We start from the raw sequence: 24,132 nt of genomic DNA, 5'->3' as shown, positions 1-24,132 counted from the left end.
CGCTTCGCATTGTGCATGGTGATCTTAGGCTTGTGTGCGGCTGCTCAACCATGGAAACCCATTTCATGAAGCTACCGACGCACAGTTCTTGTGCTGATGTCACTTCTAGAGACAGAGATGTGCTCCTGCTCTGTGAGTTTACGTGGTCTGCCGATTTGCGACTGAGCGAGATCCACTGTTTTGCAAATGATTTTTGTGTTTTTCTCAGAACCCATATATTCTCTTTAAATGTCTTGTTCTTAATTTTAGGGATCCAGAGGCTGGTTTGCTGCAAAACTTAAAAGATGTTTTAGAAACGAATTTCCCATCAAGATCTGATTTTGAGAAATCTGTAAGTTATCCAAAAGTGGATTGAAATATTAATATATTATTATATTAGTATGTTATCGGTGATACTTTACACAGGCTGGATAGGGTTTCATTTTTCCGTTTCGATGTGCCAGATATGTTGCATGACGTATGCCATCGGCGCCCGATGGAACCCTTTGTCCTTAATTAGTGGTCTGGTTTCCGTAGTTTTACAGGAAAAAATTTTGAAGATGTGAATTTAGCCTTAGTCATATTTTTCTGCCTTATTACCGGCGTAAAAATCTGCACCAAAATTGTATAGCGTGAATTACATCGCTATTGAGATTGTGTGTCTGCAGTGTACACAGTCACAGATATACTCTGACATATGTTGGGAAGATAGGGGCGCAAGTCTAAACCATGACACAATAGAGCCTCCCTGACGTTTTTCGCCGTATCTCTGCATCCTCAGGGGTTTAGGGGCTAAAGTTATATATAATTCACACTATACAATGTCAGAGATGTAGATCAATAATGACACTAGTGAAGCAATATCAACAAAAGATATAGCATAGGTAGGGACAGCTCATTTAAATTCAATCTTTGTGGTGTAGGGTATATTTTGAGTTTTAACCTGATATAATGAAAGTGACATTTTATCATTTCAAGAGGAAGGTGGAAAACAGGCACTTTTATTTTTGCCCTAGTTTACATAGAGCACATACACAGACGGGAACTGTATAAGTTGCGTCCTTCGGATGTGCGCCATGTAAACAGGAGCAACTGTAGAACTGAAGTTATCTGTCTTAACCCCTTAATGACCGGGCCATTTTGCACGTTAATGACCAAGGATTATTTTTTGTTTTTTCACGGTCGCATTCCAATAGTCGGAACTCTTTTTTTATTCCGTCGACATAGCCGTATATGGGCTTGTTTTTTGCGGGACGAGTTCTATTTTGTAATTGTACCATTTTTAGATGCTTATAACATATTGATTAACTTTTATTAACTTTATTTTAGGAGAGAATTGAAAATAAGCAGCTATTCCAGCATTAATTTTCACGTTATAAATTTACGCCGTTTACTATGCAGCGTAAATAACATGTTAACTTTATTCTATGGGTCGGCACGATTACGGGGATACCAAATATGTAAAGGTTTTATATGTTTTTTCTACGTTTGCACAATAAAAAGCCTTTTAGAAAAAAATTACTTGTTTTTGCATCGCCGCATTCCAAGAGGCGTAACGTTTTTATTTTTCCGTCGATGTGGCCGTACGTGGGCTTGATTTTTGCGGGACAATGTGTAGTTTTTATTAGTACTATTTTGGGGTACATAGGACTTATAGATTAACTTTTATTTTATTTTTTATGGGGGGAATGGGAGAAAAGAGAGAATTTTGACGTTGTTTTTTGCGTTTTCTTTGGACGCCGTTCATCCGGCGGTTTAATTAATATGTTCATTTTATTGGTCAAGTTGTTACGAACGCGGGGATACCATATATGTGTATGTGTGATTTGTTTTGACCGTTTTACTAAATAAAACCACTTTTTGGGCCAAAAAAGTAGTTTTATTTGACTTTGACTGTAATTATTTATTTATTTTTTTCACAAACTTTATTTAACTGATTGACATTTTTTTTTTAAGTCCCATCAGGGGACTTCACTATGCGATGCACCGATCGCATATATAATGCTTTGGTATACTTCATATACCAAAGCATTATTGCCTGTCAGTGTAAAACTGACAGGCAACCTGTTAGGTCATGCCTCCGGCATCGCCTAACAGGCAGATGCTGAAGGCAGACCTGGGGGTCTTTGTTAGACCCCCGGCTGTCATGGAAACCCGACGGCGACCCGCGATTTGTTTGCGGGGGCGCCGATCGGGTGACAGAGGGAGCTCCCCCTCTGTCAAACACATTAAATGCCGCTGTCACTATTGACAGCGGCATTTAATGGGTTAAACTGCCGGAATCGGTGCGCGCTTCGATTCCGGCAGTTGCAGCAGGAGCCAGGCTGTGTATAACAGCCGTGCTCCTGCCGCTGATCGCGTGGGTACAGTGGCAGTACCCGCGCCATCACAGGACGGATATATCCGTCCTCCTGCGCGAACTAGCAGCTGCTGAGGACGGATATATCCGTCCTTCGGCGTTAAGGAGTTAAGGGGAGTACAGCCCCACCCTAGGTACTCATTCCCACTACCCACAAAGACGCAGGCCACACTACATAGTAAGCCCATCAACGCACCACACCGACCTGTCTGGGACACACAGGCTTGTCTCCCAGACTGGCACATCTGCCCGGCTGTCCTGTTGTTAAAACCAGCTGGGTCCTTGCCTGCACCCGGTTGGCCCTGAGACAATTGCCTGTCTACTTGACCGGATTCTATGACAGTCCGAGGCCACCAATGGGCAATCTGTGCCTCATATCAAAACCTCGTAACTGCTATTAGGGCGGGCAGACTCGGATCTGCTTTCCCAGGTAGACTGATTCACCTCGCCTCTTTATACCCCTCAAGCCCCTCCCCCTAGGCAATCAATTCAGGCGATTTTCGTGCCGTTCCACCAACAACTTTTACTTACAACTTGCACCCAGACACCTTGGAGCCGGTGGACATGCGGCCATTGCCGTGTCTTTAAACACATGGCCACCAGCTACAGGACCCGCGCTCGTCTTGTACTGTCCTAACCCTGATAATTAATCCATTTGTTGAATTCAGTGATTATCATTTGCAGCGATCTATTGCATATACAGTGAATAGAATACATTATAGATAATTCCAATGCCATACTGTGTACATCTGTATTTTTTCCCATCTACCACAGGGATGCACTTGATTCATATGTATAAGTAAAGGTAATAGATTAACCGTTAGACACATAAGCCAGACTTCTGCTTTAGTTTACCTTTTAATATTTGATTTCGACTGCACAACATTGGAAGTTATTCAGCAGTTACAGTCGGTGTTCTTTCTCCTGTATCTTTATCTGGAGTGTGCAGCGACTACACATCCATGAAAACAATAGGGTGTATTTATATCATGTACTTTGCTACAAGCAGCAGGAGCACTAATAATTACCTGTACAGAACAAACAAGTCATTTTGCTCAACCATTACCCTTAAATGCTCAATATTTACTTAATCTATCAAACCTGGAAATCACTTCTGAAATCTCCTCGTATTTATCAGGAGTTGAGAAACCTGCAATTTCCATGGCACTCTTCATTTTAAAGCACTTAGATCCAGGATCACGAAGCGCTGGTGAATGCAGACGAGAAAACGGTTCTCCCCCTCCAGCATTAAATAGCCTTAGTTTGGGTGAAAAAAATATATACATTGAAATAGCCTTAACCCACAACATGCTGGCATTATACGTCAGAGAAGCATCCTATTTCTTTTTTTTTTTTTTTTTGGCTTATACAATACAACATCCATTTGCGGAAAAGGAAGTCACCTAATCTGAATTTGACTATTTTACTAAGATAATTAATGACCGGTGGTGTCATATACAGGGCACATTCATATACGTGAAAGTAACTTTGAGTTATATGTAGATATTGATGGAGACGGTGATTTGGATCCTCATCCTTGTCCCTATAACATATTATTTTGGAGTCTTAAGGTTTCTTCCGGTGAAAAACTTTAGAATTGAAATGTTTCAGTTCTACTGTAGCCGTTTATGATCCTTCTATTTTGCTACAGAATTTGACGTCTTTTTTTTACCTGCAGGACTTTACGAAGGACTGTGGGATTTGCTATGCATATAGGCTTGACTCTGCCATTCCAGATCAAGTTTGTGATGATCCCCATTGTGGACAGCCCTTTCACCAAGCCTGTTTATATGAGGTAATTATGTGCCCCCTAGCAGGTGCCAAGGTTTAAGAACATATCCCTATGGCTTTCTAGCTTTAACCCAGGAAAGGTGAATGTATGAGAAATGTTATGCTTTCCCCGGGTTTTGCAGCATTACTACAGTTAACCCATGTTCACACAGGGTGGATACACTCCATAAAAGTACACAGTGTATCCGCCCTGGAACCCACGTGAACTTCTGACCGAAAAAACGCACCAAATTGTGGTGCATTGTAGTGTTTTGGGTGGAATGTCCACTGCGGAAAACCGTGGTTAAATAAAAAAAAGCTTATACTTATCCCGGTCTCTGTAGTCATGGCGACGCTTGCCTCTGTTGTCCATGCAGCCCAGCCTCCTGGGGTGACGTTCATCCTAAGTGACCTCTGCAGCAGTCACATGGGATGAAACGTGATCCCAGGAGACTGGCCTGGACGGAGGAGTATCAAGAACAGGGCAAGTAGCACGTTTTTTTTTTGTTCAGATTTGCGATTTTTGCGGCAGAATCGCAACTTTTCCTCCGCATAAAAAACACAACATCTGCAACGTGTTGCGGCTTTTACCTCCCCATTGAATTCAATGGGAAAAACCTGCAACAGAAAGGCAGCAATTCCAAAGCATAAATTGACATGTGGATTATAAAACCGCACCACAGGTCAAATTCTGAAAGTTTTTTCGACTGATTTTTTACGCAGCGTGTGGTTGAGATCTGTTCAAACCTCATTGACTCTGCCGCTACTGGATTATGCTGCGGATTTTCCGCAATTAAATCCGGTGCGAAAAATCGGCAGTGTTTACGCTACAGGTGGACTTACCCTTACAATAGGACATTTTCGGTCAGTGCAGGACCATTGGTGTCTGTTCAGAAATAAAGAAGAATCAGGGCAACTTAATACTAACTGACTCAGTTTCCGTGGAAGCTTTTTGCAGGATACAGAATATGGCTGTTAGTACGGCCTCTAGGGAGGTATTTCTTTTCTGTTGCTTATATAGCGGCAACATATTCCGTAGCATTATATTCAGATTTTGATCATTCACATCACACTGTCACATACACTAGAGCTTGAATACGTCTGTCAGGAGTTATTAGCATCATTTTATTAATAGTTTATTGCCATTTGTATCCAGGAATTCTTTTAGCTGTAGCACAGTCAATAAATAAATTATGTGGTTCATAATAATACCGCTTAGACCCATTTCACACTGCGTTTATAGTCTCCGTTGGATGTGTATGCCAGAAAAAGCTCCTGACGTAGATATCCGACAAAGCCTCCTTTTAATGTATAACCGTGGCATCCGTCACCATAGTCTATAACAGATAGCCATTTAATGGATATGTCGTGAACTCTCTTGACACTATTCATGACGGATCCGTTAAACGGATGATGGTGATGGATGCTGCTGTTAGGCATCTGTCAGCCATAGGCTATAATGGCTTCCATTTAAAATATTCATCATGAATGCTATTAAGAAGCTCATGTCATTTACGTTAAACCAATGCCTGTGACAGATGCCATACCCATAGGTTCCCATATTTAAAAAAAATTCTATATATATATATATATATATATATATATATATATATATATATACATATATATATATATATATATATATACACACATACACACACACACACTATTCAATCCAGCAAAAAAATAAAGAAAAGCTGTACCTCCATCATATACCACCCGACGGAGGTCACGGAGACACCCTTTTGGCCTCCGTCAGTATAATGAGAGCCTATGGATACATTTGACTTATGCACTGGAGCTTTCCGAAAACGTACGTCAAACGTGCAGGAAAAACGCAGTATGAAAAGGGCTTTACATGAGGGAACAAATCATGGCCAGGATGGGCCACATGGGAGCAAACACCTTGCCCCCTGCTCTGCAGCCCTCTCTCCCATAGCCAGAAGTCAAAACAATATGCAAACAACCAAGAAGTATAATAATTAGAATATTATTATCTACATCTATTATTATGTATTTTCTCTCCCCATCCCTTTTTCAGTGGTTAAATGGTCTCCCCTCTAGTAGACAGAGCTTCAACATCATATATGGAGAATGTCCTTACTGCACCAAGGTAAGGTTAATAAATATTAAGGCCACATATAGACCATTTTACATATCTAAACATTTGCTCTCCTTGAGGTGTCTCATGTCAGTAGATGTTGCATATTATCTCATGGGAGAAGAGTACAGAATACTTTACCAGCTCTGGATTATTATTATTAATATGATCTCTTTCGTAGACCAGACCAGTGATAACTGACGCTACTACAAAATACTTTTCTCTTACTTCCTTCTTACCGTGAACTAGACTGTGACGGCTGAGATCAAAGCACATCAATTTGTTCTTTTTGGGTTTTTTTTGTTTGTGCTTTTTTTTGGGGCCAAAGGAAAGTATCCTGAGGGGAGAAGCGTAAGATAAAGCTTTCTTACTTTTCTTTCTTTTGCACCGAACCCCAATTTTGGTTTAAAAACAACTCATGCAAATACTGCACTGCAAGGAAACCTGGTTATATTCTGATCTTTGTGTTCTCCTCCCAACCGCTGTTTATTAAAGAGAACCTTTAACCTCCCCCTACATGTGCCGCTGAGTGCAGCATGTAATGGGGAGGGCTGCACAAACTCTGGTGCACTTTACATTTTTTTCCTACCCTCCTCCGTTATTTAGATATCGGTGCCGTTATATTGGGTGCCCGATATTTAAATAACCCCCTGAACGGTCAATGGGGCGTGTAACATCGCTGTGACACTGTCCAATTAGCTACGGACAATATCACAGCAAGAGCTGAAGAGAGGAGAGCGTGTGTCTTGGGTGCCAAATATAACGGCACCGATATCTAAATAACGGAGGAGGGTAGGAACATTTTTTTTTAAGTACCCAAGGGTTTGTGCAGCCCTGTCCGTAGCTGATTGGACAGTGTCACAGCCATGTTGCACGCCCCATTGCCTAAACACGCCCTATAGACTGTTCAGGGGGTTATTTAAATATCGGGCGCCAAATATAACTGAACTGATATCTTAATAACGGAGGAGGGTAGGAAAAAAATTTAAAGTGCCCCAGGGTATGTGTAGCCCTGTCCATTACATGCTGCACTCAGCTGCACATGTATGGGGAGGTGAAAGGTTCTCTTTAAGGCTACATAAGGGGCAGATTTCCTGAATTTCATGTCAGTGTGCCATCAGTGAGCGTTGCGTATGGCATTCGTTTTTACCATCCGTGCAATTAGTTTTTGTTTTTTTTCTCTGTATTTCTTAGCAACTGATGCGTGTAACACGGACAGCACACGGATGTCGTCCGCGTTTTTCACGCACCCATACACTTCAATGGGCGACCACGTTGCAAAAAACGCAACAATATAGGACATGCAGTGAGTTTCACGTAACAGACACTCGCTGCGTGAAAACTCAGGCATGTCTGAACAGCCCCATTGAAATGAATAGCTCATTGTGCTGAAGTTATTTCAACGGACAGCACACTGACAAGGAATACGCTCGTCTGAATGAGCCCTAAGGGTGCTGCTTCCAGTTGTTTGTTCTGGCAAAGATAGTTATTTGAGACACGGGTTAGAGACTAATCTAATAGAAAAAGACCAGTGCACTAACATCACGCACAAATTGGAGGCTATTATGGAGAATTAGGATACTTGTAGAGATGGGTCTCAATTTACACTTCTAACCAGTGCGTTCACTTAGTAGTTTCGGCAAATCCCAATGGGAAAAGGCTGTGTGGCTTGATCTCCCATTAAGGAGACTAAAGCCCTCTAGATTGGTGGGGGTCCCAGCTTGGTATTCCAGGGCGCTAAGGGGGCCATTTTTTTGATCAATATAACTTGGTAAGGCCCCATGCACACGACCGTAGGATTTGTGTGCAATTACGGTCTGTAATTTTGGACCCATTCATTTCTATGGCCGACGGACAAAGGTGTCAGTCGGCCATAAAAATGAATGGGTCCAAAATTACAGACCGTAAATATAGAGGAAGGTCCCTATATTTACGAGTAGGTGGCCATGCCGTAGAAATCTTCCGTAAAAAAATAGGACATGTCCTGTTTTTTTATTTTATGGAGCGTGCGCTCATACTTTATAATGGGAGCCCGGCCCACAAATGCGGACGACTGTTTTTTTGAGGTTTCCTGGAAGTAGAAAAAAATTTCAGTGGTACCCCCATGGCAGTAAGTTCGTAATTGAAATCCCAAGCACATGAAAGGTGTACCTAAATTTCCAAGCAGGAAACAGAAATGTAACTATAGAAGTATAAAGTAGTATGTTTTATTAGCCAAGCTAAAAGAATGTTTTTAACATTTTTATAAAACTGCATGAAAAATTCGTAGTACATTAGGCAATGTCATTCCCCAACCTCCTTCCTTGGATTTACATTCTCTCTGTTGTATACCGGTCAGCGATAACATTAAAACCACTGACAGGTGAAGTGAATAACATTGATTATCTCATTACAATGGTACTCGTCACACGTTGATGAAAAAACACAATGCCGGCTAAGATAGAAAGGTTTGTGAACACACACAGCGGCACGGCTTCTATGTTTGGGGCTGCGTAGCCGCAGACCAGTCAGAGTGCCTATGCTGATCCTTGTCCACAGATCCTTGTCCACCAATGAGCATATAAGCATCAGAACTGGACCATGCAGCAATGGAGGAAGGTGGCCTGGTCTGATGATTCATGTTTTTTTTTCGCATTATGGAGAAGGTAATCCAGGCAGTGTGATGCTCTAGTAAATGTTCTGCTTGGAAACCTCGAGTCTTGGCATTTATGTGGATGTTAGTGTGACATGTGCCACCTACCTAAACATTGTTGCAGACCAAGTACACCCCCTCATGACAGCGATATTCCATAATGGCATTGGCCACTTTTTCAGCAGGATATTGCGCCCTGCCACACGGCAAACATTGTTTAGGAATTATTTGAGGAACATGACAAAAAGTTCAGGGTGTTGACTTGGCCTCCAAATTCACCAGATCCCAATCCGATGGAGCATCTGAGGGATGTGCAGGAAAAGCAAGTGCAATCCATGAAGGTTCCACCTCGCAACTTACAAGACTTAAAGGATCTGTTGCTAATATCCTGTGCAGGATAGTCCAGGAGTCCATGTCGGCACGAGCAGTACCTATACAATACTAGGATAGCGGTTGTAATGTTATTGTGGATCGGTATATATGATTTATCTCGTGGCATCAATTTAAATACCTGTTAGGAAAATGTATCATGATTTGTATATGCCTATGTCACTGAATAACTGCATCTACTAAATATTTCATTTTCAGCCAATCACGCTAAAGCTGCTTAATAAGCCATTTTGAAGCGGTCAGAACCCTAGTGGATATCTGGAAAATGAGGAAGATGGAATGGAGGTGATCACAGTACATAGATCAGATAAAAGATCATCAGCAGAAGTACTGGAACAGCCAAACCGTATTTATATATATCTTGACGATCCTGGCAATTAACGTCTAGTCCAATTGAGGATTTCCGCCTTTTCTTTAAGTCGGTGTTCGAGACATCATACCATGGATCATTATCTCTTGTTATATTGTTGTCTTTAGTAACACACGGACTTACTGTTCTCTGAAATTAAACAAAAATAGTTTCATAAAAATTATACACTGAAATATTTTCTAGAATTTTTTTTTTAAGTAATACTGCAATAAATTGCCAACATGCATTAAAAAGAAGGGAGTTGTTAGGCTATGTTCACACAGGGCGGATATCCTGCGTAAAAGCACACAGCGTATCCGCCTTGGGCGCCACAAGGAATTCTGGACGAAAAACCGCACCAAATTGTGGTGCAGTTTTTTGGCCGGAATATCTGCTGCGGAAGACTGCACATAGAAAAAAAAAAGTTTCATACTTATGTAGCCATGGCGACGCGTCCCGCTGACATCCTGCAGGCCAGCCTCCTGGGGTGACGTCACATCGGAGGAAACATCATCCCAGGAGGCTGGTCTGGATGAAGAAACACAGAATTCTGGGTAAGTATAAGATTTTTTTTTTTTTCTGAGTTGTGATTTTTGCAGCTGCAAAAGTCGTAACATCTGCTATATTTTGTGTGTTTTACATCCCTGTTGAATTCAATGGGGACAACCCGCAACAAAAAAGCAGCAAATACACAAATACAATTGACATGCTGCAGATTTTTAAAAAAATCCGCTCAGAATTTATGCAGAGCGAGGATGAGGTTTGTTCAAATCCCATCCACTTTGCTGCTACTGTATAATGCTGCGGATAAAAGCCGTAGTATTTACACTACATGTGAACAGCAAATTTGATTAAAAATATTGTCATTTTGTGTATACAGCTTTTATACAGATCTATGCATCTCCATGGTAACAGTCAATAAACAAACCCTGTGTAGTCTGATCCTGCATCTGTTTCCATATTCAAATAAAATTAAACATTTGGTACACTAGGAGGTCTGTGATTGTTGCCAATAATATTTCATTTGTGAGGAGGGAAAAGGCCAAATTATATGCATAAAAACCAGTGATAACACCATATTCTAGCAGTCATTTTGCTAATAAATTCTTACTGGCTGCCATGGGTGATCCCCAGCCATGTAACTGGAAACCAGGTCAAACTGATAATTATCAAAAGACTGGAACTAAAGTAAGTCACTGACACGTGTCTTCACCAACACGAAGCTTGGGCGCCATCCTTTAAACCAGGTGTACTCAACTACTTTAAGCAAAGGTACACTTACCGGGGGTCTGTTGTCAGGTGAAGGTCTGCGCTAAACACCAGTAGTAAAGATTTGTAGAGAAGGCTACACGCAGTCCCCCTGTAGATAGTGCCAGCCTACGGGAAGCTGAGACAGGACCTTGCGTCGGCTGGCATCTTGTAGGCTGCAGGCCTAACGTGACCTGTAGCCTAGTGAATGGCAGAGCAGTGAGCTAGCTCCCTGCTCCACCATTAGTATTCAGCTGTATTAGCGTCCCGAGGACCCCTGCTTTTCCACATGTTCTACATCACATTGGTGTCTTGGCTTCTATTGTTACAGGATCTATGATGATCTGTTATAATCAATTGACATTGGGTCTATCAGGTTCCTATTCTTTTAATAGAACAGCATGTTACATTCCTGTTTTATGTCACTGTGTATACTGGAGATAAACATAGGGTACAGGCCTACCATTGGTTTCTGGATACTTGGTACTTCTGAGCATATATCCGCGTGGATTATTCTTTGTGACTTGCTAGATGCCTTTTGCATGCTACTGGTACCAAAACATGGATCGTACTGTTCCCCGTCATCATTTGTGTACAAATTTACAGCAGTTTTCTTTGAATCATTCTGTTGAATAAAAGATGCTTAGTAGAATTTCTCCCAATGTAATGTTTTTTAGAGTGCATTTACATATCAGTGCCAAACAGAGATGAATGCCCAGCAACTGATGCTTCCTACAGTACAATCCTACTGCTATAAGCATGTATACACTCCATACATAGCCCAGACGTAATATACAATGCATTTGGAAAGTCTTCAGAGTTTCACTTTTTCACATTTGGTTATGTCGAGGCCTTGTGCTAAAATTAAAAAAAAATCAAATTTTTCCTCATCATTCTGCACTCAATACCCCATAATGACTAAGTAAAAACAGAAATTTTTTTTTTTTGCAAATTTATTGAAAATGAAAAACTAAAATTTTTCATGAACATAAGTATTCAGACCCTTTGCTAGGACACTTGAAATTTAGCTCTAGGGGCCTCATTTCTCTAGATCACCTTTGGAAAGTTTCTACACCTTGATTGGAGTCCACCTACCGGAGGCACTGCTTATCACCAGCCCAATACCATCCCTACAGTGAAGCATGAGGGTGGCAGCATCATGCTGTGGGGGTATTTTTTTGTGTGGCTGGGATAGGGAGACTGGTCAGGGTTGAGGGAAAGATGAATGAAGCAAAGTACAGAGATATTCTTATTGAAAACCTGATCCAGGGTGCTCTGGACCTCAGACTGGGAAGAAGGTTCACCTTCCAACAAGACAATGACCTTAAAGAGGCTCTGTCACCACATTATAAGTCCCTATCTTCTACATAATGTGATCGGCGCTGTAATGTAGAGAACAATGGTTTTTATTTAGAAAAAATCAATTTTGACGGCGTTATTACCTATTTTAGATTTATGCTAATTACTTTCTTAATAGACAAATGTGCGTCTTTTTACTTTTTGACCAAGTGGGCGTTGTGGAGAGAAGTGCATGACGCAGACCAATCATTCATTCCCATTCATTCTCAGCACATAGTGATTTTGCTAGATCATGATGTGCAGTCACATGCTCACACATTAACGTTACTGAAGTGTCTTGAGCGTTAATAGACATCGCTTCCAGCCAGGACGCGATGTCTATTCACAATCGACAAAAGAACACGAAAAATACACCCAAAAATCCCAGCAATTCTTTTAATCTCTACTCTTCCTTTGATCCTATTCGGTCTCATATGGCAGTCAATGCTGAGAAATACATAAGTAACGTGTGTCCCAAGAGATCAGGCATTTCCCCCTCCTCTCACAATTCTGTGTCTGGCTGCAATCCAATTGGCTGAAAAAGAAGCCTTCACCCACTGCTCCCTCTGTAATAGGGGACAAAGAATGTTAAGCTCTGCCCCTTGGCTAAGCCCTGCCCCCTCGTGCACCTGCCAGCCAAAAAATGGAGGGGATCAAGAGGTTATTAACCCCCTTTTTTTAAAAAAAATTTTTATTGTACATAGGTAGGACAGAAAAAAACCGGTATTAAAATAGAGCGTGTATCTGGGAAACACTGGTTTCTTTATGAATAACGGAATTGACTCCTTTTTATACCTCAATATATAATAAATTCAAACTGTAGCCAAAATTACAGAATGTTATTTTAGTCTCTAATCTTTCTTTTATACAAAGGGTAATTTTAGCAAAAAAAAATATTTTTAAAAAACTGCCTTACTTCAATGTCCACATAAATTTATTATTAACCTTTGCTGGGAAAGAATCCAGAAGTCTTCAGGTTTTAAATTCATATTCATAAAACTGTGCCCATTCATAGTAAGTTTTCTTCCATATCAATGAGCCTAATTAATATGAAAAAGAATTATGAAATGTGATTTTAATCACTACATTTGCTTTTCCATGCAGGTTATCTGACCTTTTCGGAGGAAGACGGCAGTAACACTCCTTGTGACTGATTATATGTATTAAACTCTGGCATTCAGCTTAAAATAAGAATGTTCACAGTCTGTCTTGTCTTTACTGTATATGAATATATTAATGCAATGGGGTTTAACTCTACTTCTCATTGCAATGACTAGACGGGGAGATCCTGAAGACACGTCCTGTTAAAGCGATCGTTCCGTAAGCCTTTGAGGAGGCTCTATAAAAATAAAGAGGTCTAGTGGTCCTCTTAACAATAAGGTGTGTTACTTCTTATTTTATACATTACGCTATAGGGAAGACCAGGCCATACAAATTATACACTACTTGTCATATGCATTTCTTTAGCCAATTGTTATGGCAGGAAGGAGGTGAAGGGAACAAGTGAGCCCTAATCTACCCACCGCCCTGTCCCTGCCTACTTGCAACGACCCGCCCTAGGCGACGGGGTACAACTTGGCGGCGGTCCCTACGCTGACTAAGTGCAAGGGGATACAAACAGGGAACAAGCAAGGGAAGGGGCAGTAGCCCACGGAACACCGTGAGGAAACGGAGTGGTGAACGAGCCAGTCAGGATCAGGATGTAGTGGAGTATACAAACGCAGGGCACGGAGCAGGAAGCAAGCCAGGGGCAGAGCGAAGCAGGCTAAGCGGGAACTGAAGCAAGGCAGAAGCAGGCTGGAGCAAGGCAGCAGTGGGGCCAGGAATCCAAGAAGAATAACAAGCAATGAGGAAGAGAAAACGGCAGGTATAAATGGACAGGGGGCGGAGCTAACTCCGACTGACCAGGCCGCGATAGGCTCTCCCACTCCTGAGCCTGCCACCCTGATTGGTGGGAGCCGGTGTCAGTCTAAGAGGTCTGGCCTCAGGTGTCGACTGATTAACCCTGGGAGTATCCACAGACGTAGTGCCTGGCAGATCCTTTACAGTACTCCCCCTTTTATGAGGGGCCACCGGACCCTTACTAAGAGGACCCGGTTTAGTGGGGAAGAGAAGGTGGAACCTCCTGACCAATACCCCAGCGTGAACATCTCGAGCAGGTACCCAAGTCCTCTCCTCCGGCCCGTATCCTCTCCAATGGACCAGGTACTGGAGGGAGCCCTGGATCATCCTACTGTCCACCATCTTGGCCACCTCGAATTCCACCCCCTCAGGGGTGAGAACGGGAACAGGAGGTTTCCTCGAGGGGGACCAGGACGGGGAGCAGCGTTTAAGGAGGGAGGCATGAAAGACGTGTATGCGAAAGGATGGGGGCAGCTCCAGACGGAAGGATACAGGGTTGAGGACTTCAATGACCTTATAAGGCCCAATAAATCGGGGAGAAAACTTCCTGGACGGGACCTTAAGGCGCAAGTTCCTAGACGACAACCACACCAGATCCCCGACGACAAACCGGGGGTTAGCAGAACGTCTTCTATCAGCCTGAATCTTTTGTACGCTCTGGGACGCCTCTAGGTTCTTCTGAACCTGGGCCCAGACTGTGCACAGTTCCCGATGAACATCCTCTACCTCGGGATTATTGGAACAACCAGGAGAAACGGAGGAGAACCTTGGATTAAACCCGAAATTACAGAAAAACGGGGAGACCCCTGACGAGTTACTGACCCGGTTATTCAGGGAAAATTCGGCGAGGGGAAGGAATGAGACCCAATCAAATTGACAGTCAGAGATGAAACACCTTAAATATTGTTCCAGGGATTGATTAGTCCTTTCCGTTTGGCCATTAGTTTCGGGATGGAAGGCGGAGGAGAAGGACAGATCAATCTCCAACTTTTTACAAAAAGCTCTCCAAAATAAGGAAACAAATTGTACCCCTCTGTCAGAAACGATATTGACATGGGCCCCATGGAGACGCAAAATGTGTTTAACAAAGAAGCTAACGTCTTGGCGTTAGGTAGTTTCTTAAGGGGCACAAAGCGGCACATCTTGCTGAAGCGGTCTACTACCACCCACACCACCGACTTGCCCTGAGATGGAGGCAAATCGGTGATAAAATCCATGGAGATATGGGTCCAAGGTCTCTGGGGAATGGGCAAAGAACGTAGTAAGCCCGCAGGTCGGGACCTAGGGGTCTTGGACCTAGCACAAACCTCACAAGCGGCGACGTAAGCCCTAACGTCTTTAGGCAACCCAGGCCACCAATAGTTTCTGGTAATGAGGTGTTTGGTACCCAAGATGCCAGGATGACCAGATAGTGCGGAGTCATGGTTTTCCCTGAGTACCCTTAGCCGGTATTGCAGGGGGACAAACAGCTTGTCCCCAGGGAGGTTCCCGGGAGCTGAACCTTGATCAGCCGCAATGTCAGAGGCTAAATCAGAATCAGTGGCAGAAACGATTATACCAGGGGGTAAAATACAAGCAGGATCCTCCTCAGAAGGAGGATTGGCCATGAAACTACGTGACAGTGCATCAGCCTTAATATTTTTGGACCCAGCCCTATAGGTAACCAAGAAATTAAATCTGGTAAAGAATAGCGCCCATCGAGCTTGTCTAGGATTAAGCCTCCGGGCAGATTCTAGGAAAACCAGATTCTTGTGGTCAGTAAGGACCGTTACCTGGTGTCTGGCCCCCTCCAGGAAGTGACGCCACTCTTCAAAAGCCCATTTAATGGCTAAAAGTTCGCAGTTGCCAATATCATAGTTACTCTCCGTGGGCGAAAACTTCCTAGAGAAGTAAGCACAGGGGCGGAGATGGGTGAGGGAGCTGGTACCCTGGGACAAGACGGCCCCCATTCCCACCTCGGACGCGTCAACCTCCACAATAAATGGCTCCCTTTGGTTGGGCTGAACCAGCACGGGGGCCGAGATAAAGCACTTCTTGAGGGTCTCAAAAGCTTGGACGGCCTCAGGAGGCCAGTGGAGGACATCAGCACCCTTGCGAGTGAGGTCCGTAAGAGGCTTAGCGACGACCGAGAAGTTGGCAATAAATCTCCTGTAATAGTTAGCGAACCCCAAAAAACACTGTAGCGCCTTCAGGGAGGTAGGTTGGACCCATTCCGCCACAGCCTGAACCTTGGCAGGGTCCATGCGGAATTCATGAGGAGTGAGGATTTGACCCAAAAATGGTATCTCCTGTACCCCAAACACACATTTTTCGGTTTTCGCAAACAGATTATTTTCCCGGAGGACCTTCCTGACATGCTCCACGTGGGAGGACCAGTCCTTGGAAAACACCAGTATGTCATCAAGGTACACTACAAGAAAATTTCCCAGGTAATCTCTCAGAATTTCATTAATAAAATTCTGGAAGACGGCAGGGGCATTACACAACCCAAAGGGCATGACCAGGTATTCGAAATGACCTTCGGGCGTGTTGATCGCAGTCTTCCACTCATCCCCCTCTTTGATGCGGATAAGGTTATATGCCCCCCGTAGATCGAACTTAGAGAACCATTGGGCCCCCTGAACCTGATTAAAAAGATCCGGAATCAAAGGAAGGGGATACTGGTTCCTTACTGTGACCTTATTCAAGTTCCGATAATCAATGCACGGCCTAAGACCACCATCCTTCTTCCCCACGAAGAAGAAGCCAGCACCTACAGGAGAAGTCGAGGGACGAATGAAACCCTTGGCCAGGCATTCTTGGATATACTCCCTCATAGCTTCACGTTCAGGACATGAAAGATTAAATATCCTACCCTTAGGAAGCTTAGCACCAGGTACCAAATCGATGGCGCAATCGTAATCTCTATGAGGGGGCAAAACCTCGGAGGCCTCCTTAGAAAACACATCAGCGAAGTCCTGAACAAACTCAGGTAGCGTGTTTACCTCCTCACGGGGAGAAATAGAGTTAACCGAAAGACATGACGTCAGGCATTCACTACCCCATTTGGTGAGATCCCCAGTATTCCAATCAAACGTGGGATTATGCAGCTGCAACCAGGGAAGACCTAATACCAGATCGGACGATAATCCCTGCATCACCAGTACAGAGCACTGCTCCAAATGCATGGAGCCAACAAGGAGTTCAAAAACAGGAGTATGCTGAGTAAAATAACCATTAGCAAGAGGAGTGGAGTCGATACCCACTACCGGGACAGGATAAGGCAAATCAATAAAAGGCATTTTTAGAGACATAGCAAATTCCACAGACATGATATTAGCAGATGAGCCAGAATCCACTGCCAGTGGCAGACCGGCCAGCAAACGAGACCTGAAAGGGAAGCAAAATTTTATTGCGTTTCATATTAACGGGAAATACCTGTGCGCCCAAGTGACCTCCCCGATGATCACTTAGGCGCGGAAGTTTTCCGGCTGCTTATTCTTGCGCCTGGGACAGGTGTTCAGTAGATGCTTGTCACCCCCACAATAGAAGCAGAGACCATTCTTCCTGCGGAACTCTCTACGTTGTCGAGGGGACATGGAGGCCCCGAGTTGCATAGGTACCTCCGAGTCTTCCGTGGAAGAGCGAGGAGACGGGACCTCGGGGGGAATCGCAGGGAAGTCAGAGGGGAACACATTGAAACGTTCAAGCTGACGTTCCCTGAGACGTCGGTCAAGTCGTACTGCTAGGGCCATAACCTGGTCTAGGGAGTCAGAAGAGGGGTAGCTAACAAGCAGATCCTTCAGGGCGTCAGATAATCCTAACCTAAACTGGCACCTTAGGGCCGGATCGTTCCACCGAGAAGCTACGCACCACTTTCTAAAATCAGAACAGTATTCCTCAACAGGTCTCCTACCCTGACGTAAGGTCACCAGCTGACTCTCGGCTAAGGCAGTCCTGTCAGTCTCCTCGTAAATGAGTCCGAGGGCAGCGAAAAAACGATCGACGGAGGAAAGTTCAGGGGCGTCAGGAGCCAAGGAGAAGGCCCACTCTTGGGGCCCTTCCTGGAGTCGGGATATAATGATACCCACCCGCTGGTTCAGCGTCAGACTGGTTGACCCTCTGAGCCAGGGCCTGGACCTGTAGGGAGAGGCCCTGCATCTGCTGGGTCAGGGTCTCAAGGGGGTCCATGATAGCGTCAGCGTAGGAGAAATGGTAGACTAGGTATGGGCTTGTTATTATGTTATGGCAGGAAGGAGGTGAAGGGAACAAGTGAGCCCTAATCTACCCACCGCCCTGTCCCTGCCTACTTGCAACGACCCGCCCTAGGCGACGGGGTACAACTTGGTGGCGGTCCCTACGCTGACTAAGTGCAAGGGGATACAAACAGGGAACAAGCAAGGGAAGGGGCAGTAGCCCACGGAACACCGTGAGGAAACGGAGTGGTGAACGAGCCAGTCGGGATCAGGATGTAGTGGAGTATACAAACGCAGAGCACGGAGCAGGAAGCAAGCCAGGGGCAGAGCGAAGCAGGATAAGCGGGAACTGAAGCAAGGCAGAAGCACGGCAGAAGCAGGCTGGAGCAAGGCAGCAGTGGGGCCAGGAATCCAAGAAGAATAACAAGCAATGAGGAAGAGAAAACGGGAGGTATAAATGGACAGGGGGCGGAGCTAACTCCGACTGACCAGGCCGCGATAGGCTCTCCCACTCCTGAGCCTGCCACCCTGATTGGTGGGAGCCGGTGTCAGTCTAAGAGGTCTGGCCTCAGGTGTCGACTGATTAACCCTGGGAGTATCCACAGACGTAGTGCCTGGCAGATCCTTTACACCAATCACATGAAAAGTAGGGTTGCTTACATGCCATGTACCTCTGACCCATTGAGGAATGGATTCAAGAGCGAAGGTCCTATATTATCCGTCACCAAGACATTAGCACAGATCCTAAGGCTGGGTTCACACGAGCATGTTACGTCCTTAAAGGACGGAACGTATTTCGGCCGCAAGTCCCGGACCGAACACACTGCAGGGAGCCGGGCTCCTAGCATCATAGTTATATACGACGCATAGAAGTCCCTGCCTCGCTGCGGGACAACTGTCCCGTACTGTAATCATGTTTTCAATACGGGACAGTAGTTCCACGGAGAGGCAGGGACTCCTAGCATCGTACATAACTATGATTCTAGGAGCCCGGCTCCCTGTAGTGTGTTCGGTCCGGGACTTGCGGCCGAAATACGTTCCGTCCTTTACGGACATAACATGCTCGTGTGAACCCAGCCTTAAAGTCATGTAACGTGTGAGGTAGAGCCTTCATGAACCGGACTTGTTTTTCTAGCACATCACACAGATGCTCGAGCAAATTGGGATATGGGAAAAGGCTGTCAACACCTTGAACTCTTTGTCATGTTCCTCAAACCATCACTGAACAATTTTGGGGCACATTATCCTGCTGAAAGCAGTTGCTAGTATTAGGCAATACCGCTGTCATGAAGTAGCGTACTTGGTCTGCAACAATGTTTAGGTAGCTGGTACGTGCCAATGTAACATCCACATGAATGCCAGGATCCAAGGTTTCCCAGCAGAACATTGCCCAGAGCATCCCGCTACCTCTGGTGGCTTACCGTCTTTCCATAGTGCATCGTGGTGACATCTCTTACATAGGTAAGCAACGCACCCATCCGTCCACATGATGTAAAATAACACTTTAAATCATCAGACCAAGTAACTTGCTTTCATAGCTCCATGGTCCAGTTCTGATGCGGCGGTGGACAGGGGTCAGCATGGGAACTCTGTCTGTGGCTCCTCAGTGCATCACAGCTTGCTGCATCTGGGGCTGTGTGTTTGGACACCTTTATATCATAGGCAGCAGTAACTTTTCAGCAATTTGTGCTACTATGGCATATCCATGGGATCGGACCAGACGGGCTAGCCTTCATCCCCCACATGCATTAATGAGCCTTGGCCGCCATTTCACCAGTTATCTTTCCTTGAACTGCTTTTGGTAGGTACCAACCACTGCATACCAGGTACACCACATAAGACCTGCCATTTTGGTGATCCTTTGACCCAATTTTCTAGTCATCACAATTTGATCAAAGTCGATCAGATCCTTACACTTCCACATTTTTCTTCCAACACATTAAATTCAAGAACTGACTGTTCACTTGCGGCCTAATATATCCCAACTTTTATTGGTTGGGATATATTAGGCACCAAATTACATACATGAATTGTAAGCCCTCATTCACACTTCGGTTTTGAATTTTGGTCGGCAATACAGAACCGTTTTGTATTGCAGTCAGTACAGTTCCATCCTGAAACGCTTCAAAGCGGTTATGGGGGAATATGGTACGTTATATGGAATTCTATACAATATGCAGTGTATTAAAAAACATGCAGTGCTTGAGAGAAAATATAAATTCAAGACACCAGAGGTGACCAAATACAAAGCCAATGTGAATGAGGCTTTATACAGAGGTGTAATCTCCACTCCCTCGACTCAGAATGAATGGTACCGTAGGTTTCATTCTGAATATATTTTTTAAAATAAAATGTGATTATCATTTGTAACAAGTGCTGCATATGTAACAGCAATTCAAAGGGCCTCCCAGAATATATTGTTAATCTCTAGACTATTAGTTGCCATAAAGTATATACAAATCGGTGAGATTCTCTTCTGATTTGTCATAGACATAGGAGATCATCACATTGGTGAAGTCTGTAATCTCAGACCAACAACTGATTTCCGCAACAGAAAAGGCTCTATAGACCAATGAAACCCATTTCTGTTACTACATTTCTTGACCTATAACTGGGTTGGGACCCTATCTCGAGCACCCGAAGAAACTGGTGCGGTCTGAACAAAACCATACATCCTAGCAGAGGGTCATTGATTTGAGTGGTTGCTATTAGATTGTTGTGTCAGTTTTCCAATCGCAAATCGTGCCAAAGTCGAGTCGTACCAAAGGGTTTTGAGCTCTCTAGAGAGCAGCAATCTGACATCCCAGACTTCTCCTACGTGATCATCTCACTTTTATCTATGACTTATGAGATAATTTTTACTAAGTTTCCCAGTAATTTTTCACTACTAAAGACTCCATGCTCAGATGTTATTTTTAAGGTATAGGTTAACCCCTTAAACGACAACCAAAATGCCATTTTACGGAGCCGTAGAATAAGCCCTACACAGGTGCGCAACTTTGTAATAACAGCTTAGCTCCTACTCTAATGGCCGGGATTGGATTGATCCTGCCCGTCTATGCTTTGAGCACCGCAATTAATAGTGACCGCAGCATGATCAAAGGAGACTGGGGAACTCCTGTACAGTCAGCCCCGGGGACTTAGAAAGGGCTGCGTTGTTTGGGTACACAGAGTGTTGTCCAAGCAACTGCCTGTGTATAATAACGCAGATCATAATGTATAAGCATATAGAAGTGTGCCGATACATTAGAAGTTTAAAATAAAGAAATAAAATAGTAACCCCTAATGGTATTTAATAAATATAATAGAAAAAAAAAAATCTAAGTATTTGTTACATAAAGACCAGAATGTTACATTTATTAGTTATCCTCACAATCGTAATAACCTGAAAAATTCATTTAACAGGTTATTTGGTGTGAACCATGAACAGGAATTCAAAATAACTTCGTAATAGCTTGAACCATCAACACCCATCACCTGCAAGAATAAAATCTTTGCTTTTACATGATTGTGCCAAGTGAGGTGTAACTTTAAAGAGTACCTAAACGTTCAAACTTCTGACATGTCATAATGACATGTCAGAAGATTTAATTGGTGGGGGTCCGAGCACTGAGACCCCCACCAATTGCTAAAACGAAACGGTAGAAGTGCTTGTATGAATGCTCAGACTCTTCGTTTCTGTTCACCTTTTTCCAGAAAGCCGATGTATCGGAGTATGGGCTCATAGACTGTCTATTGAGCCCGTACTCCTCTACATTGATTTCCGGAAAAAGCCGAACAGAAACTAAGCGGCTGAGCGCTCACACGAGCACTTCTACCGTTTCGTTTTAGCGATTGGTGGGGGTCTCAGTGCTCGGACCCCCACCAATCGAAACATGACATGTCACCATGACATGTCAGAAGTTTGTTGAACGTTTAGTTACCCTTTAAGGCCTACTGTTAAAACATAATATAATAGACAATGGGGGGGAGGGTATCAGATTCCCAAAAAATACTTGTCCAACAAAAATATTTAATGATATTGCCTGGGTTTAATTTTTAGTCATACAAGTATTGGACTTGTGTCCCTCGCTACAATAAGATGTGATTGTATCATAAGAGAAAGGTGACAATCGGGGGATCGTGCAAAAATTACATATTCTCAATAGTAGCTAATTAGCCATGCGAAACCTCCTCAAACAGATATTCATTTCTATTAGGAATGATTACTATGCAAGCCTACAGATGTCAATACCACAGTCATTCAAATTCTTCTTCCCCTACTAATTGAAGGTTGTAAAGCTCCAGTGCCAAGGTTTCCTTCCAAAGAGCTAATTTATGACTAGAAGGATATTTTATGTCTTCAGTCGAAGCCGCTTAAAACACAGCAAATCAGAACCATCTGTGTAGTGATGCTTGAATCACCGTTTATCTATCAGGCCATCATTCTTGTTAGTTTGCACCCTGCATTCTTGGCTGCTGTGCACATCCCCGTGGCCAAATTTCATAAGATATATTAAAAATTTAAAGCATCTTGACCCTTCCACATTGCAAGTGCACTGGATAGAAATCGTCTTCTTTCTCCACAAGAAATGTCTGAAAAAGGTCACTGGCTGATGCTGTTAATTATGCTGAGCAGGGATGAGAAAAAAAAAGCAAGACTTTGCAGACTTCACTCGAAATGCTGAATGTAATCATATAGTCATTTACATTAAATAACAAATGTTTGCATTCACTTATCACTTGGATATAGTGTTTTATGATTTTTCTTAAAGTGTATTTACAAGTACAATTTTGGATAATTAAAATAACATTGAACGTGTAGGTTCACTTTAAAAGTGACGTTCTAACACTGGCTGGTAAAGCTAAAAACTAAACTGCCATTCGATTTAGAATTTTGTCTTGGTTAAAAAGTTAAAAATAATCAATTGTCTGTAGTCTGCAGCCCCCCTTATAACAGCACTGGCCTTTCTTATCCTCGTAAAGGGTCTGTACGGCAGGACGAAGGATCTACGGGTCTGTAGGACCACTATGTGCGGCCAAGTGGTGCCTCCAGGAGGCAACGGATCGTCTTCTAAAAGTAATGCATTACCTCCTTAGTGTAGCATGTTTTTTGTTTTTTCATTAATCTCAATTAAGCAGCGCCCTCAAGTTTCTACCTAATGACCTCTTAGGTCAGTTGCATCATTTTCATTGGTAGACCCTGCTAGTAATATCGGCTTATAGAGCTTGAAGTGTCACATCCACGACACCATTATTCCCACAGCTCTTCCCCTAGTAAACACGAAGCACTTTACAGAACATTCTTTACCTCCCCCTTCCCGGCACAGACTTCTCCCTACTCCCTTTGTCACTCATGATGTCTTAGCCGGTCTTAAAGTGACCCTCTGGTCCCGCGACATTTTAAATATGACGGGGTATATGTAGTTATATTACCTGGTGCCCTCCAGTTGCGCTGCTCTGCCGTGGATCTGCCCCTTTGGGGTCCCCTCTGTGTTGTCCCAACATGGCTGCAGCACTTCACAGGTGGAGTCTGAGACATTCTTACTGTTCTTGGATTGGCCAGAGCTGCTCTGGCAGTTCTGGTCAATCCAAGAACAAAAATAATGTCTTAGACTCCACCTGTGAAGTGCTGTGGCCATTTGGGACAACACAGAGGGGATCCCAAAGCGAAAAATCCTTGTTAGAGGGTCGCAACTGGAGGGCACCAGGTAATATAACTCCTCATCACATTTATCATTTTATCCTGGGACCAGAGGGTCACTTTAATGCAGCATGAGGGAAATGCCTGTTCCAAGACCTGCAGTTCCTGTATCCTGCTTCTTCCAGGCAGCGTTTCATACAATAGAGAGATATTAAATATACTCATTTCTCAAATCTTAGAGTCCAAGAGGGAGCATGATGACAGTC

General features: G+C 43.7%; 2 protein-coding genes across 6 annotated transcripts in view; one reads left to right on the top strand and one right to left on the bottom strand.

Annotated features, from left to right (window-relative positions):
- FANCL (FA complementation group L) overlaps positions 1-13,478 on the top strand; it is a 72,117-nt gene extending 58,639 nt beyond the window's left edge. For 3 of the 4 annotated variants that reach the window (XM_075862990.1, XM_075862991.1, XM_075862989.1), the window contains 4 exons: positions 250-331; positions 4,017-4,133; positions 6,150-6,221; positions 9,430-10,522. In XM_075862990.1, the coding sequence (XP_075719105.1) occupies positions 250-331; positions 4,017-4,133; positions 6,150-6,221; positions 9,430-9,465 (307 nt within the window). In that variant the 3' untranslated portion in view covers positions 9,466-10,522. Of the gene's footprint in view, positions 1-249; positions 332-4,016; positions 4,134-6,149; positions 6,222-9,429; positions 10,523-13,270 lie in introns of those variants that run through there. The other variant, XR_012883238.1, reaches the window with a different exon arrangement.
- Positions 8,416-24,132, bottom strand: part of VRK2 (VRK serine/threonine kinase 2) — a 69,755-nt gene continuing 54,038 nt past the window's right edge. For both annotated transcript variants that reach the window (XM_075862988.1, XM_075862987.1), the window contains exons 12-13: positions 11,292-11,453; positions 8,416-9,730 (exon numbers count right to left, since the gene is read on the bottom strand). In XM_075862988.1, coding sequence (XP_075719103.1) covers positions 9,521-9,730; positions 11,292-11,453 — 372 coding nt within the window. In that variant the 3' untranslated portion in view covers positions 8,416-9,520. The remainder of the gene's footprint in view (positions 9,731-11,291; positions 11,454-24,132) is intronic.

Source organism: Rhinoderma darwinii, chromosome 4 (genome assembly GCF_050947455.1).
Source record: "Rhinoderma darwinii isolate aRhiDar2 chromosome 4, aRhiDar2.hap1, whole genome shotgun sequence".
In the NCBI taxonomy this organism is placed as follows: domain Eukaryota; kingdom Metazoa; phylum Chordata; class Amphibia; order Anura; family Rhinodermatidae; genus Rhinoderma; species Rhinoderma darwinii.
The sequence above is the reverse complement of the archived record's forward strand: the minus strand, read 5'-3'. Positions and strand labels throughout refer to the sequence as shown.